The 18,200-nt window shown below is 40.5% G+C and overlaps 1 protein-coding gene across 1 annotated transcript in view; it reads right to left on the bottom strand.

Moving 5' to 3' along the window:
• Positions 1-1,117: 1,117 nt before the first annotated feature.
• The window catches only part of gcgra (glucagon receptor a), a 53,794-nt gene continuing 36,711 nt past the window's right edge, over positions 1,118-18,200 (bottom strand). The window contains 14 exon segments of the mRNA XM_084744355.1: positions 1,118-1,626; positions 1,628-1,956; positions 2,046-2,087; positions 3,526-3,670; positions 3,757-3,845; positions 6,851-6,920; positions 8,294-8,354; positions 8,549-8,708; positions 10,281-10,473; positions 11,720-11,814; positions 12,298-12,392; positions 13,018-13,125; positions 14,384-14,480; positions 15,006-15,152. Of these exon segments, the coding sequence (XP_084600481.1) occupies positions 1,596-1,626; positions 1,628-1,956; positions 2,046-2,087; positions 3,526-3,670; positions 3,757-3,845; positions 6,851-6,920; positions 8,294-8,354; positions 8,549-8,708; positions 10,281-10,473; positions 11,720-11,814; positions 12,298-12,392; positions 13,018-13,125; positions 14,384-14,480; positions 15,006-15,059 (1,569 nt within the window). The 5' untranslated portion in view covers positions 15,060-15,152 and the 3' untranslated portion in view covers positions 1,118-1,595.

Genomic DNA, 18,200 nt, shown 5'->3' with positions numbered 1-18,200 from the left:
TGACAACAATCAAATAAATCACCTGTATAAACACATATATACACACACAGTATTTACGAATTATAAATTAACATTGTGCAAATAGTCATACATACAAAGTCAAGTTGAGTGAGTTCTGGCAAAACGTTTGTCAACTCAAAGATTAATGAATGCTCTGCAGGAGGCTTCTCGTCTTTAAAAATAAATGTATTCAGAAGCACATGTACCACTGATAATTTAGCTTTCTTTGTCACTAGAATGCTTCAGATGGAGGTTTTGTTCTACTTTTAGGGTGCAAAGTTTTGTTCTGCGTGTCCACAGCCCCTGCAGACACAGGATGAGGCTGAATAATAAACACTGTCTGCAGAGTAACAGGGCGCATGCAGTCATTAGCGCAGGCTCTCTGAGATACTGATGTGATGGCACTGTACGGCACGAATCCTCGGCGAATGACTCACACACAATTTATGACTTAAGCACACTAAATCTGCACAATCTGCATGCATGACAGCCTATATTTAACATTGCAAAAAACACCCTTGTTCCAGAGGTGACATGTTATTTTGAGTCACAGTGTCAGATTCATACTTTATGCATGTGTGGCTTTAGTTCACGTCCATATGTTGTGTATTTTTATCCACGATTTGAGTGCACAGTCTCCCCTATCAGCATACATCTCCAGGGTTGAGTGCACTGCTGTGTAGAAGTTCAGATAGTATCCACCAAGCATGTGAGTCAGGCAACATCTTGATGACAAGGGGAAAGGAAAACATAATTGAATTGTAACTTTTCCCATTAATAACACACTTTTTTACAGTTACAACTGTAGCCCTCAGCAGTATCCAAGATTTAGACCTATATAAAAAAAGATAATGAACATTTTAGCTTATTTATAATGCATCCTATACCATCTCTGGACCTCTTGTAATGTCTATATGTAAGCCAGGAATGACCCAGTGAGAGCAGCTGCCAGTTTGCAATGGGCCCTGAATCGGTCACCTTACTGTTTGAGGTACAGGCAACAGAATGTTCCCTCTTTTCCTGCACATTTTTATCAAAGTCAGTAAAGATAAGAAACCATTTACAGATATCAGAGCAAAGAAAAAAAGAAAATGTCCACTGTCTCCTACCGACTTGTTTGGTGTTCGTTGTGTGTGCAGATCAATGTCCAGTTAGTCTTTAACCTCCAGTACCACAAAACACACATTTGATACATAGCACAAATTAAAGCAGAGGCTCAAGCAATAACCCTGTGTCTTTTTCTCCTTTGTGTTGTTTTGTTTCGAATGTCGCTATTTGAGGTTTCAGGGTTTTTTCTTATTATTTTACATAGCTTGTGTGCCTTGCGATGCTGTCGCTCAACATGCATCAGTTTCTCTCAAACATCGACAGAAGTTCATCCACGAGGCTCAAAGCACATTAGACGTCTCAGCGTGGACGCCTGCCGTGTTCATTCTCGGGCTGTGGAGAGGGCTGAGTGCGGCTCGGTCTCCCAGCGACACTGATCTCTGACAGATGACTCTATCAGCCCAGCTCTTCACAGCCACCCAGGGCGGTATGTCGGAGCCAGGCGAGAGCTCAAGGCCCTCCAGCTTTCTTCATCAAGCTCTCATCTTTCACAGGTGGCTGTCCACATTCTCTCTCCGAAATAGCTGACACCTTGTCAGTGAGGCTGATGTCCTCATCTACGGTACAGCTGCTGATGGTTCCCTTGTGCAGTGGGGACACGCATTGGTCCGCCTCTTTGTTGTGGACCATGCCGTTGTGGCATCCAGCCACAAGCATGTGCCTCTCCTCAGGTGTGCAGATCGGGGTGGAGGATTTGGCGATGTCTGGGAGATGAGGCAGTCGAGAAACGTGGTTCAACAGGCTGCCCGTCTTCGTGTTGGGGGTATTGCTGTAGGTGTGGCGGTATTCCTCCTCGATATTCCTCCCTAGCTTCCAGCGCTTCCACTTTTTCAGGATCTCAGACTGCACCTGAGGAGAGGACGGATTTGAAAGTTATTCATGTGAGAAATGTTGGGGATTGACAGAGGTGTTTTTGTTGTGTAAATGTCAGGACTCACTTCTTTGTTGACAAAACAGTACAAGATTGCCACCAAGAGACCCTGTGGAGTAAAAACCAACGCTGAGTCAGTTCCCCACATTGAAAGCTGCAATATTCAATGACACATTATTTTGAAAATCCAAAGTGTAAAGCCATGAAAACATGACTCATGCAATGCATGAACTATGAATCCAAATACGTTATTCAAGAAAGGACAAATTATGGGATAAAAACTCATATTTCTTCTTGCTGAAGTTGAGGAAAGAAGTTCAACTGAGGTATCAAAGTTGCTCAATTATCATTGAGAACAAAGTGAAAGATGTACAATTAATTAGAATAGGTGTTGGAATATTTCCTCTCTTGGCCTTTTGTGATTTACTATTATTTGTGATTTATTTTGTTTGTTTATAATATGAAAGCTATATATAAAAAATATCTATAAAAGCTAAGAGAGACGCTCATATTCACAAAATGACATTACTTGACATTGCATTGCTAGGTGGTTAGCATGCCGACTTCAGTAGGAATCTCAACACAATACACTGACGTCTTTGACATAACAGTGTAACTGTTTGCTTCTTTGCATTGTGTTGATAATGTGAATTCATCTTTTTAATGTTTTAAAATAAAATTCTGGCCATATCTTAGACATTGCACCCTTAAAAGTTGCAAGGTTTTTGCTTTGTAACTAAACTCCTGGTTGCAATCACATGCAAATTAGAGTATCTTCTGTCTCATGTTGTAAAGCTCATGGCTGCACTTGTTATCCTTGACTTTGGGATATTTTCTGCATAGTCCTCTCTCTGTCTCGCTCTCTTCATCAAGGCGATTTTTCTGTGTTGGTTTGCTGTAATTTTGACACACATCATCAGTGTCCCCGTGGCAAAAAGGTCACAGTCATTATGTCACAGAGTGACACAGCCAGTTAGCAGTGCAGACAGCACGTTATGTTAATGTAATCCCTCCTGACACACAAGTAAATACAGCACTTCTCAATTGTCTGGGGGAAGAGAAATTCATAACAGATCACTGAACAAGCTCATCTGGAACGGCGCTTGGACAAGATGAAAGAAGAATTGTGGTTTGCTGTCAGTTTAGTACAGCATGAATTCTGAGAATTGGATTTGATTAAGAGATAAATAGCTGCAGTCTTCCACTTAATCTTATTAAAGTTCAGATCGACTCAACTTTGAGAACAAACACAGAGCTTAAAACTTTCTTTTTTTTATCCTATTTAAGCATGTCCTAGCCCTTTATCTCCTGCTCAGTTCTCACATCTCTCCCCAAAAATGTTGGATTATTTATTTTTCAATTTTCTCTTCCGATTCCACCTGATAACTCTGACTTGATCCACCAAACTCCTGATTCAACACCCTGCTAAGCATGACCCTGGATATTCTCCCTATCCTGAATGACAATGAGTGATTTTATTAACAGTGCAGTCTTTATTCATGAAAATAATAGCAGTTGCTTTGGTTCAAGTTCTTCCTGAGTCCAACCTGGAATGAGGAGAAGAAGAGGTCGAGGAAGAGCTTGGTGAGACGCAGACGGATGGTTGCCTTGGTGGACTCATCTGTCAGAAAGATAAAAACCACCTGATGGATCCCCAGCAGAGGGATCAGGGTTAGAGTCGACTTCGCCAACCTGAGAGACAGAAACAGACAAAGTGCAGAATAAGCGGAGAGAATGACGTCACGAAAAAGAAAAAACGCTTTAACGTTTGAACTCACCTGAATTTGTAATCTGTGTATCTCATTTGGTGCGCTCGAAGTTTTGACACGAGAATTTTGATGATGTGGACAAAAATAAGAAAGTTGATCTGCAAAAGACAGATATCAGTGTTAATGATAGCACTTTGAATTGAATTACAAGTGTCAGTTCAGCCACAATATATTTTCTCACTTATAGTGGCGTGTGGAAATGCACAAAGTTTTGTTTTTATGTGCAAAGGTTTTGAGACACTGTGAGGCTTCAGTTGCCCCAAAGCAGAGGAATTTTAGTTAAAAAACTGCTTTTGAAAGTCTCAACAGCAACTTGTCTTGAACACGAAGGCAGCGTAACACTCCATTTTGCCCAAAACCGCACTTTTGGCCATGCAAGTATAGGAAATTAAGTGTTTCTTTGCAATTTTACAGCCACTTGACTTGAGCTATGTTCATCCTCAGATAAAGACACAGCTTCAAGCAAATCCCTGACATACTGGACTGATGTGCAGAGTCAGACCAATCCATCCAATGTGTATGGATAGAAAAGGAGCAATACAGTAAAATACAAAACATGTCTTTTGTGATGTTAGTGAACCGACTCTTTAACATTACTGCACACACAGCAGAGGCACGCTGTCATCAGGGAACCCTGTCACAGCAGCTGGCATTTCAAGAAACAGCGGGGGTTCCTCTAATGAAAATCACTTACATAATGATGTGACCTTTTTATTTACAACTAAACTGTTACCGGTAATTTGCAGGTTCTTGAAGAGGAAAGTGGAGCTTGAACTAAACTGTACATACAGTTACTGTCTGGGCAATTTGCAATCACTATTAACACAGGATAGTTTTATTGAGTTTTAGTTCGGTAAAATTGATAAAATCAGTAAAAGTTACAAGTCAAGGAACATAAAAGAGATATTTTAAGAGATATTTTCTGCTCAACATCAGACCTGTATGTACCACTTTGAAAATTTCATAATGAATGAAAGTGTATGGCTTGACTTGTATTTGCTTTTCTCCTTCAAATTCTCCTTCAAATTCTAATTCAAATTCAAAATCTTAATTGGATTGTATGCATGCATAAACATTTGCATATTTAAACATACAATTTCAGAAAAAAACTAAAAGAGGTGATGATCTCTGCCAGACTGCCCAAAAAGAATATTTGGATGTGACCTCTTTGTAATCACTGACATTTTACTGTACTACAATACAACAACAATCACATTTATTTTTGTATTTTAATTACATATGACTAGTTACATCTTGTACTATACAACAGATGCACTCCAGCACTGGGAGTATCTAGTAGTATCCTATCAGACATTTGTGAGAAATGTTGTCCTAATTAGCATATGAATTCTTGAGGTGTGGTAAAAAAAAAACAAAAAAAAACACCTTGACCTTGTCTAATCAGTTAATCATTAAACCTTAAATGGACGCTTGTGTCAAGTTTGAAGAAATTCACTCCAGGCGTTCTTGAGATATCACGTTCCCAAAAACGTGATGACCCAAAAACATATGACTCAGGCCACGGCTGCCACCAGTGTGGAGCCATTAAAAAGCTCTTTCAAGGTTTTTAAAAAAAATGTGAATCACAGTGGTTCTTCAGCATACATCATGAATGGGCACAAAAAGTCCAGTACTGTGTGGGACTGGCTGTGGACAAGCTCCAGGTACATTGGTCACACAAGCTCACACGCATGCACACACGCAGATGCAAGCAACTGCATATTATTAGTTAAAATTTTTACCCTATTCACCTGTAGCATCTCACTTAAATAAAAAAAACAAACTGTACTGTGGTATATACTGCATTTACCAGTTACATCAATGAAATATGACTCAACTATAAGTAAAACTACTAATATTAAGAAATGGAGAGGTGGAGGTTTCTCTTTCTCCAAATCTTCAGTCTAAAGTTCTCCTGCACTGTTCTGCTCAGTGCTCACAGTCAACTCTCAGAACCTCTGCCTGCTGCAGCATTTTTTCATCCATATGTCATGGGTTTTCATTTGCCTGTTTGCAATTAGACAGCTTTATTGGCTAAAAGAATGCAGATAAAAGGTTTGGATATTAATTCTGATTTTAAAAGTAACTAAGCAGATTACAGTCTAATGCATACTTAAGTGCTGGTAAAATTACAAACTTGAAAAAATACTAAAAGAATAAGTATGCAAAAAAATTCCAGTTAATTACAGTAATTTGAGTAGTTGTCATTGGTTACTTCCACCCCTGGTATTTACACACACTGCAATTTGTACATATATATATGTATCTCTGTGTTATTTCATATGTGCATTGACTTTGATGAATTAATTCAAAACAAAATCATGTGTTCTTGCAGGAGCAGTCTCTCTCTCTCTCTCTCTCTCTCTCTCTCTCTCTTTCTCTCTCTCTCTCTCTCTCTCTCTCTTACACACACACACACACACACACACACACACACACACACACACACACACACACACACACAATGTTTACTAATAACTGTGGGCCAATGTGAAATCGGTGGGATCAGGATAAAGAGGGAAACGCTGAAATGGGAACCAGCCGTCCCGTCCCTGTGACAACTCAAACACAGGAATTCCTGTGGGATACAGGCCACTTAGCAGGACGATTAATGCATGGAAAATGCCGGGATCTCTGTGTAGCTGGCCTGACATAAGAGCCATGACAAATTGGACTTACATAAAAGCTCAGAGCTGGCCTTTGTAGAGCACACCTACAATAAAGGGTCTGGTCACAGCGTGGATAGGGGTTAGCTAAACTGTGCAGTGGGTCACAGTGTGAGAAAAATCATATTTATTTAATCCAAAAACCTTTGACTCTAAAGATGTTTCCACCATGTAAGCCCTACAGCACACGCAGACTTTTGCATTTCATGAATAAATGAGGTGTATTTAATATTGTATAATGTAATTTAAGAGGGCTGGGTAAACATGCTTGGATTTTGGGGTGAAAACATTTTTTTGCAAATGTATTTTCAGTATAAAAATAATACACAACTAATGCGGCACTTTGGATTGACATATTTGTGAACGGAGGGCGTGCAATGGTCAAAAAAAAAAAAAAAGCAGCAGCAACAGAATGACAGGAGGGAAGGAGGTTTTACCACAACTGCCAGCAGTATCGGAGAACGGATGATCCACCAGTAATTCATGTTTATATTTCGCTCCCAGCACCTGAAAAAGAAAGACATCGGAGGAAAGATCAGCGAGATACAACCAGAAACACCTCACATGCTTTCAAACACATTTTCTGACACTGTTTTGCAACCCCTGCAAAAGTAGAAAGCTTTCCTCTGCCTGGCCGATAAATGTGAGAGACTGCAGCACATCATGGGTTTTTAAAGCCTTACATAACAACACAATGTCTTAGCAGTTTAGGAAGTCTGCCTTAAATTCTTTTCACCCCGATCTGCAGACCCCTAAGAGGTTGTATAATAGAGTTTGGGTGCTGAATGTAAACATGAAATATTTAAAACGTCCTAACACAAATACTGTTCTAACATAGTTTCCATATTTGCTGCAGCAGATAAAACGTGTCTGCGTGAATAGTTTAATTGCAGCCAACTCCTCGTGTAATAATTATGTGTCAAATTGACCATGAGCTGCTCAGTGTCAGTATATGTTTAGGAGAGAAAAACATCTGCCAGCTTTTTTTTTCTTTTTTTTTTTTTTTATGATATGAGAGTGGAATCAACATGAATGAGCTAAAATGCAAAATGTTTGGCAGGGCCTGATAAAGGCTACAAATCCAATGGCCTCATTTATAAAAGAGACTTAGAAACAACTTTGATCTTAAGCATGATTTATGCAGAAAACCATGTGTAAGTGGTTATTTATAAAACATTACTTTGACGTGGAAATTATCTTGTCTCTAAGCAAAGTCTGGACTTCATGTCCCCTGGCGCCAAAGCCTGTGGTGAACTTTGCATTACTTTTATGAACAATGTGATAGGAATTATGTGTTTCACTTTCCTTGAGTTTGTTTGTCTGTAAATCACTGTTTAGTCAAATGAATAATAAATGTTGCCTGGCTTCAGTCTTCAAAACTCTTTGCTTTTCCCTTTCGGTCCATGGTTAGACACATTTGTGATAACACTTCTTCTTTTCTTCACAAATGAACACCACTTTTTTTTTTTTTTTTTTAAGTGTGAATGCAATCACCATACGTGAAAAGCTAACGTTAGGCTACGAACAAACTACAGTCACATGACTTCAGCATCGACACCACTAGTGTTTGGCGTGATGATGTTTAATAGTTTGACACAAACTGGCATATTTTATGTTGTAGAACAACATGTGAAAGTTTCTGAAGACCTTACTTCAGACAAATAACACATTAAAAAAAAATAAATAAATACTGACCATTGAACCAGAAGTGCTAATATGCAAACTAATTTCTAGGTTTAAGGATTCCTCCAGTATTGTATTGGCTGCTGCCACAAGTCCCTCCCTAACTGCCTGTTTTTACAGGAAACGCGTAAATATGCAGAAGCAAATAGCACTCTGATTTAAGGCCGAAAAAGAGGTAGAGCACTGTGAAAACTTACTCATAATTTTCATACAGGTATTTAGCCACCACCCAGGGCACAAGGAATATTAGCGGGGTACCTGTAAAGACATGAGAGGCATCTAAATGTGTCATTTTGTACAAAAGTGCAACAGACTCTTCCATTTATCTGCTCTGACTCCATGTCCTTTCATGCAAAACGTATCATACAGCACATAATTACCTTGCATCCACAAACACACAGTCACACACACACACTCACACAGACACACACACACCCAACAGGCCAGCTCACCCCAGCCAATACACAGGTAGATTTTGAAGTAGTTCCTCTCTGTAAACACAGTGATGACCAGGAGGTTGTGGAGGTAGATGCCTTCCACCAGCAGCCAGTAGCTGTTGGCCATGATGCTGTACTGCATCATCAGCACGGCGATGCGACAGCTAACAGTCATCTGCAAGACAGCAGCGAGGATCATTTCACACATGGCAAAAATATCAAGCTGTATGACGTTAAACATTATTCAGCTGTGAGCGCTGCGAATGGTGAAATCAGCGCTGCAGCAGATGGAAGCTCCTTCTGCCGCCGCTGGGATTCAGGCTTTCTGCCAGCAGCTATGAGATTGTACAACAGCAGCAACTTCAACCACCCAGCCTCAGCCAGCTGTGACCCCCAGCAAAAACACATAAACAGAAGCACTCCACACGGCGTTGACCCTCACCCCTGTTATGGATAATTAGCTGCTACAATTATCTGTGTGGCTACCATTAACCTTTCACAAGATTACCATTATCTTACTTTACCTATTTATTATTATTTTCACTTTTATACAAATCATAATCATGGCTGTGCAATGTTTGACAGAGCATATGTGATTTATGCTTTTGTGTTCTACATTATTTTAACATAATGCATCAGATAATCAGGATGATAATAAGTACTTTGACATGCTCCAGCTGCAGAGTGAAAAAATGTAAACTCTTTCACTATTAAATAGACTAATAAACAGAATTGTGCAGCTGTGAGTGCTTTCTGGTTTTGTTCTGTTTCGCATTGTCCCAGATTCTTAGGAATTGTATAAAAATTGCTACAGTAGAGGGGGAGTTTTATTGTTGTATTTTAATATTATATATTTAATCATTCTAATATCTCAAAATATAGTACTGTGTTGGTGGAACTCGTTCCATCATTAATAATTAAAAAAAGACAAACTATTAAAGATATTATAATCAACCCACTGTGCCTCATTTTTCATTATTTGATCATGTTTTTATTAATCCCGCAGGGGAAGGCTGGAATCTAATTTTGCGGTGATAAAAATTAAAAGCCACTTCTCAGATGTATGCATCACTATAATAAAATTATAGCTTTCTTGCAATGATATGACAATCATGTCATGTTACTGAAACATATACCAGTCATAGTATTTTATGTTGTTTTTTGTGTCCAATGTTCCCTTCTGACTGGACCCGCCAGTAAAGGCGGCTGACCACTAGTTAGCCGCTTCATCCAGCCGCCTCAGCTTCACTCCACTCCACCTCCTTTTTTTGGATTAGCTGAGAGTTAACCAAGTCAGGCACAACCAAAGAGAGTCAACAGACTGTGAGTTCTTTATAAATAGATAAATGACATAACAGATGCTTCTTCCACTAATTATCATACCGTCTACAAGTGTGACATCAGTGAAAACAACCATGGCAGCTCCTAAAGAGGTTAGTGTAGATGCTGCTACTGCATCAGTTAAATCAGAGCTGGAGAGAATTTCTTCATCAAAAGGCCAGCAAAAAACGACGCTGAAGGCTATTCTTGAAAGAAAAAAACGTTGGCTGGTTTGTTAGCAATTGATAGACAGATGGTTCATCTTACCACTTCACAAGTATTGTTTTGGAAGTGGATTTCTAAACAGTTTCCAAGGATGGCCTCCCAGATGGTTCTGTGTAACAAAATTTATTAATTTGTGCACAGCCCTTTAATGATCACTATATGAGACTGCCCTTTATGTCTTGGGCTGCAGATCACGACTGACCTCATTGTTGACCAGCAGCTCCACTGGAGGCATAGACGCCTGGGGGAACCCCTGCTCCTGGTCTCTGCTGAGGTCCTGCGATGTGATGTTGGTGGCCTCCAACAGAGCGTCTTTGATGAGGATAGACAGCGCTCGCAGGATGAAGGAGGCAAACAAGTTCATATGGATGTTGTTCCTCATGCAGTGCAGTTTCCTGATGAAGGAGAGGCAACAGTGAGCTACAAGATGAGAGAAATGTGGTTCTTCACTTTCTTACCGCGAGTTAGATGAGGAGCAGGTACATTAAATATGAAACTACACCCAGCAGCTGTTAGCTTAGCTTAACTTAGCACAAAGACTAGAAACAGATGACAAGTTAGTCCGGCTCTGTCCAACAGCAACACCAGCACTTGAGGCTGCAACTAATGATTTCCATTACTGATTTATCTGTCAATCATTTTCTTGATTAATCAATGAGTTGTTTGGTCCATAAAATGTCAGAAAATTGTCAATGTTCAGCCTTTTCAAAAAGCCAAAGATGATTCTTTCAAATGTCTTCTTTGTCAATTACCCAAAGATATTCAGTTTAGATCTGAATTCTCTGACTCCAGCTTCTTAAATGTGAATACCTTCTGGTTTCTTTACTCCTCTATCGCAGAAAACTGAATATCTTTGGGTTGTGGACAAACCAAGACATATGAGGATGTTATCTTGACCTTCGGGAGACACTAATCAACATTTTTAACCTGTTTATTGTCACACAGAAGTAAGGAAACCCGAAAATGTTCACATTTGAGAAGCTGAAATCAGAAAATTTCTAATTTTTTGCCTAAAAATGACTAAAAATACATCAAAAATAGTTGGTGATTAATTGAATAGTTGTCAGCTAATCAAGTAATCAACTAATCGCGGCAGGTCTCAGCTCCTCCAAAGCTGACAGATGAACATGTTATATCTTCCTTGTTGTTGGTCAGTTGGCTGTTTGAAGGGCTGGACTACTTCTTGACTGAGAGCCAAGGCAACCAGCCAGTTTCCAGGAGGTTGCCGCTCAGAGCCAAGCAATAATCCTAAATGTCATTTTACACTTTGATATAACGTGTTAACTGGTGATCTTTAGAGGTGCTGGTAGGCAGATTTAGTCAGCTTCATAGTATATCACAGAGCTCTACTGGAAGTCAGACTTTAAATAATATTTAAACCTATAAGCCAGGCTAGATGTTTCCCCCTGCTTCCAGTCTTTGTGCTAAGCTAAGCTAAACCATGTGCTGTTGGTAGATTTAATGGAAATACATGAGAGTGGTATCAACTTGCTCTCCACCAGATTGCAGGCGCTTATTTCCAAAAATTTCTAATCATGCTTTAAAATGTAATTCTTCCCTTCCCTGCTGTGTTTGATGCAGAATCTATTGTAGCAGTCAACATATTTCTTCAAATGAATTTAATCCATAATTCATTATTACCTGAAGAATATGAGGATGCCAAGTGCCAACACTAAAGCCACCAGTGATAAAGAATAGCCCACTGTGTACATGACCCGAATATGGCCATAGTACTGCTGCAAATGAAAACACATACAAACACACAGACTTTAGACTTAGCATCTAATATCTGCTCTTTTAACATCCAGTGTGATTTACAGGGGTTATGGGCAAAATATTGCACAAAGGGACTATAATATTCATGTTTTCATCAGTGTATAATCACCTGAAAATAATAATAATAATAATAATAATAATAATAATAATAACAACAACAACAACAACAACAACAACAACAACAACAACAACAATAATAATAATAATAATAATAATAATAATAATAATAATAATAAAGCTTTCAATACTTTAGAATGATCTGTTTATATCTACAGAGGGTGCAGGCTGCCATGTTGCAGCACCATGTTTCTTCCCATAAATTATATTCTCATAAATCTGACACGCTGCTCCTTAAAATGAGTTAATGCAGACAAATTCTCAGTATCCTTTTGTTTGTTTCACTTATGTCTCACAAAAATAATAACGAGAGGGATGTTTCTTACCAGACTTCGATCAATACTATCACACTCGCTGGTGTTCTTCGAAGGCACCCACTGGCCGTTTGCATCACATTCCTGATACACCATGCCGTGCTTGACTACACACACACACACACACACACACACACACACACACACACACACACACACACACACACACATCATAGTTATTATAGTTAACTAAAACTAAACTCAGACTTAAAGCAACTATAAGGAGACTTGTAATAACAAGCAAGTAGATCTGTTATTTCCATTATTAATGGAAGCCACCAGGTCTGATTGTCTCTGAAATCAGATAAATCAAGCTTGTGTTTACACTTTCCCAGGAAACATCAGAAAGATGTCTGCCTTCTCTTGAATAGAAAGGAACTAGACGGCGCTCACCTTGTGGTGCTCAATGCTCCAGAACAAAACATTTAAAAAATTTAACACCAATGTCTCTTTCCAGAAATCATGACCCTGTGACTCGAATAATTCGCAGGCTTTGTGTTGAATTATTTAACTGTATTTTGGGGGGCTGGGAGCACCAAGAGCTGAGCACCATTTCGTTCCATCCTATTCAAGAGAAGACATCTCTATGGCTGATCTCTCCAAACCTCTGCAATTCACACCAAAACTATCTAGATGGCTGAATAGCACTAAGTATCACTCATCACACACAGCTGTCTTTCTCTGCAGGATATTTTAAGTTGCTCTGCATCAACTGACCCACACATCTCTTACCTTCATGGTGCCACGGCAGATACCACGGACACGACACACTGACAGTGGTGTTGGGGAGGCCATCAGGCCAACAGGCGTAATTATCAAAAGTCCTGTTGCACACAAGGCCTGGGGATGAAAAAAATAATAACATTTAAAAAGTAACATGAAATATGGGTGAGATTTTTCCATATAATCACAACCCTTACACTCCATGTCTATGTCCTGGAGTGGTGTTAGTCCTGGAATACAATAACATGCCTTTGAAGTGATGGCTTATGGTGGCCATTATGGCATCTGTACACATCATGGCCTTTCATCTTGACTTCAGAGTAAAGTCCTTCATCAGTGACCTTCTGCTTATGGCCTACCATGCCTTTCATCTTCTCAAAAAGGGATGTAAACAGCTGCTTGTTAGTGTATAGACAGGTGGATGTTCAGGTGTATAAGTGGTCTGTCTCATGCCCTCTGCATTGGATAATTTGCCCTTACACTCACGGGGTGACTGGAAAGGTGTATGAGTGGTGTGATTTTGTGTGTAGCATGTGAAGCAGCCTTTTTGAAAGTTGGAGCATCAGTGTTCTCCACAAGCTAACAGACTGTAATGCAACTGAAGGGCAGCATTCGTTAAACACTCTGTTGATGGAGCGAACTGGAGCTCTCACAGTGTGAGCAGAAAGCACAGAGTGTGGTACAGCAAATAGAAAACTGGAAACGGCTGCAAGCTGAGTGATTATACAAGGGGTTGAGCAGGGGGGTGGAAATTGCTTCCGCTCCATAGTCTGGTGACCGTACGAACCTAACCATTACCTCCTCTACTGCATTAGGTAGTTGCCACTGCACCACAAGGTGCAAATAAATGCTGCTTTTCTCTCTAATGGGAATGCAAATTATATATCTAAATATCTCTTTCACATTTATCTTCTCAGAAATATTGTCAACGATGATTTAGCAGTCATAGCTTATTATCTCTGCCAGGAATAAGGGTGGATTGATTCTAAGTGTGTTTTTGATCTGCTCGGGTTCCTGCATTCACAGATGATGGACGTAACGGACACACCTTGGATTTGGTTTTGATTGGCTGTTAATTGGAAAGGATATCATAATGTGTGCATCAGCTGTAAATGCAGGACGACTAGCTGGTGAACATAGTGGAACATTCAGCAGTGAAAAAGACCAGGAGTTGGTGGAGCAAAACAGAGCTAAAAGGAGAGTGAATATTGGATTTACATTTAGCATCAAATGGCCATAAACACTACTCCTGTGTGGCTCTGTATGTATAAGTAGGTAAATGCATGCTAACAGGTTCACTGTACATCAACTATAAAAGGTGATGTGGCAAAAAAGTCATTAGTTAGTTATTGCAGGTACAGTGTGTTCAGCTCACCGGTGCTTGGTGGTTCTCGGCTGTTGTTGTGATCACACTCCATCGTGTACAACTTCCAACTCTCCTTCAGCTTGGCCAGAGTAGCAGCAGGAGACACCTAAGTGAATGGTGGATCACATAAGAGGACGTAAAAAAAAAATAACAAAAAAGACCAAGAGGGTGAGTTATTTGCAGACTTAGTGATGTAGTGTAAGCGGGTGGGCAAGAAAAATGTTGAGAATGTAATGGGGGCGTTAACTGAATTGGCATTAATTTGTTTCACTTCACTTTGTATATACAGTAGCTGCAAACAGCCCCTCCTCAAGATGGGGATATAATCCATCAAGGCGATGCTGTGTCCCACTATAATGTGTTGTCTGTGTGGGGGGTCTTGTTCAACTGTTTTGTCAGGCTGATAAAAAAAAACAAAAAACTGACAGACAGTTTGTTCAGGCACCACATGATCCCTTGTCTCATTTCAGAGGGCAGCAGAGCTCAGAAAACAACACACACACCCACACTGTAAAGGCCAGTGACTACTCAAAGTTCACTTGCATGGAGACTGTCTACTTCTGGGAAGAAATGTATACATGTATTTTATGTGAGCATGTGTGTGTGCGTACATGTGTGCGTGTGGACCCACCTGGCTGCTGCAGTAGACAATGAGCATTGCCAAAAGGAGGAACAGCCGTGACATCCCTTATTCCTGCTGTTGATGCTGGGAGGGGATACTTCAGGACGGGGAGGGTTTTCACCTCATAAGGGGGCTTATCTATGCTCGCCACACTGCCTGGATGACACAGAGACACACAATCCATCAAAGCTCATTGCATGCACACTACTTACTACCTCGGCTCAACTTGGCCGTGCAATACGTGAGGACCAAAACAGGAAAAGGCTGTATCAAATCCATCACACTACAAGACCGAGATCTGAAGGTATGCAGAAGAAGCAGAGGTAAATTAAAGGGACAGCTCAATTTTTTTGAAGTGGGGTTATATGAGGTAGGGTGTAGGAAGCTAAGTAATGTACTGCTGTATTCAAACTATATAACTTTATTCAACAGGGAATACAGTACAGAGGTCCCTTACAGAGTTTCCTGATTGAAAGATAGCTTTATATGTTGTTACCGCTAACTGCTGTTCGCTCTGTCTAGCCCCAGGATGCTGGGAGCTAAATTTGGCAAGGTATTGTAGCCTGTTCTCTGTCCTCCTCTGTCCTCAAGCTGGTCTCCGTTGGCCTCTGGAGCTGTTTTGGTCCTGATCTGACCAAGCTCACTGGGAACTCTCAGTCTCAGTCCAGTCCAGGAAGAGTAAGCTAATGAGACTGCTCTCTTTCCTACATCCATGGACCACAGGAAACACAAAGGCAATGAGCACTCTGCAACTCGTTTCATGGGAACTTTAAGATCAGAGCCATATTGAGGCTGCTATTTTGTATAATTTTTTGATGCATGTGCAAGTATTTGTAATTTGCAATAAAATACTTTATGATCTATTTGTGCACATCTCTGAATGTAGCTGATACATTATCATTAAGTATCTCGTACAACCACACTTCAAATAACATGAACTGTCCCTTTAAGAAAACATGTTGGTGTAACTTCTGTCCTCAGTTAACATAGAAAGGGATATCCATAGTGAGCCTGACCAGTCCTCTCCCATTGTGGCCACTCATTTATACCAAGCTTAGCCACAGATGCAAGATACACAGCTGATGATGCAGCAGGACGAACTACCCAGATTTAGACTGTCCAGATCATCAAGCACGGGGGCCAAAAACCTCCAGGAAATGCTGTTCGTCCCATCAGCGAGACAGCTGCGGCTCAGCATAGCTGCACTCACCCAGTGACTCACAGTTGGCTGCTGTCCACCGTCATCTTAAAGCCTGTCAGTGTTTGATGGAGCATGGGTGCCAGAGGTCACTCACCTGAGTGTCGATGGATGCCACACACTCCCCCGAGAGATTGGGTTGAAGCCGGAGAACGGAACGAAATCTGAAACGTTTCTGCAAAAAACACCTTGACCATGGAAACATTTTTGGCTAAAACGTTTCAAATTCCATTCTGTTCTAGTCTCGTGGCAGGGAGGAGGATGGGCTCATGTTGATGTGTTTGGAATTTCTTTTGTTTACCGGGGTTACAGTGTTTGTTAAAGAGATAAGAGAACAATGTGTCCTGACAGATGACAGTATGTAATGTATGTGCTCAAGAAAGAGAGTATTATTCTGTTTTTGACCAACAACTAGCTGCCAGGAGACACAATCTAAAGGTCCGCCCTCTACTGGAAGTCAGACTTCAGATAATATCTAAACCAAAGAGCTGTATTTTCTAAATGGCCTGTTCAGTGTAATGACCACAGGATGCAGTTAACATTAGCTGAACTACAGGCTGACTGATTGCCTCGGGCGCCTGAGAGATCAGAGTCACTCTCGTCTGGTGTGACATTGGGTCAGGGCCGATCCAGCTGAGATCACAGCACTGACCCTTGTGCCCTTAACACCACCAGAAATGTCACAGTTCTGTTCCTACTGCCAAAACACTTAATGCACTGAGTTTCAGAGAAACAGAAGTGGCTTGAAACAAAGAAGGACCTCTGGTACGGGATGTCAGCTTTGAAAAAAACGTATCATTTGGATGTTAAAAGCATGTCTTTTTCATGTAAAACCGATGCTTTACACTAATTGCATGAACAAAATAACAACCAAACTATGTCTGTCACACCAGACTAGGTGTTAAAGGCGTAGTTCAGATATTTTGGAACTGGGGTTATATGAGGTACTTTTAGGAAACTAAGATATCTCTTGCCGAGGACAGGGTCAGCAGCAAAATATATTTTAACCACCTACAGGAATCATTTCAAGTGTATGCTATTTTTAGAATATTATAAGTGATTTACCTTGGAGTCAGACAGCCTTTTCTGACAAGAAACTGCCATTATATAAGCAAAATATTGCTTTCTGCCAAGCAACCAGGCACCAGAACAGTAATTTTACCATAGCCTCAATCAAACATCACGTCAGCATCACGCTCACATCACGACAGCGTTCACGCCACACTGAAGCGTCTGTCTATGTAGGATGCATATTGTCCGTGCATTTCAAAACTTCCAGCAGCAAAATGAGCAGCCAAACTTTCTGTGCAGTTTTCCTTCCATATGTGTTAATATTCCTCGGCTATTTTTCCATCAACACATTTGTGTGATTGTGGTATAAGCTTGGCAGTGTGTGTGAACAAAAGAGTGTGCCAGTGGCTACATTCAGAGCAGACAAGTGTTTGTGATCAAAGCAGGGGGATTAAAGTTTAGAAATGAAGTTGGCATGAGACATGACATGAGATATAATCAGAGCGTTTCTGAAGCGTGAGAGTTTGTGTTATCATGTGACTTGAAAACAATGAAGTCACACAAAAATACACGGTCGAGGCAGCGGTAGTCCAGCAACTCCCATGTTCTGCCAGGTGAAAATACTGTTTTTGCCAGTGGAGTCTGTTTGGCTTCCATAATGGCGGTTTCCTTTTTGAAAAGGCTATATAACACACACTTAGCTTCCTCCACTGGTGCTCCTGCTGCTTCTCCAAACTGGGTGTGCGCCAACTGCCATCTACGTCAAGTACTTCATATAACCCTACTTTAAAAAATCCAAACAATCCCTTTAAGTTCTGCTACACCAACCATCTCTACTTTAAGTGTGACGAGTTCTTACCGGAGATCAGGCATCATTCTGTGAGTGCATGATGTCTGAGCATGTGTCCAGGTGCAGCAGAAAGGCTGACATGCATGTGGTTAACCGCATGCTCTTGCTGACGGCATGAGTGTTAAGACCGGTGTGTCACAGTTTT

The sequence above is a fragment of the Lutjanus erythropterus genome, chromosome 19 (assembly GCF_056507025.1).
Source record: "Lutjanus erythropterus isolate fLutEry1 chromosome 19, fLutEry1.hap2, whole genome shotgun sequence".
In the NCBI taxonomy this organism is placed as follows: Eukaryota; Metazoa; Chordata; class Actinopteri; order Lutjaniformes; family Lutjanidae; genus Lutjanus; species Lutjanus erythropterus.
Note: the sequence above shows the minus strand (reverse complement) of the source record. Positions and strands in the feature narration are given on the sequence as shown.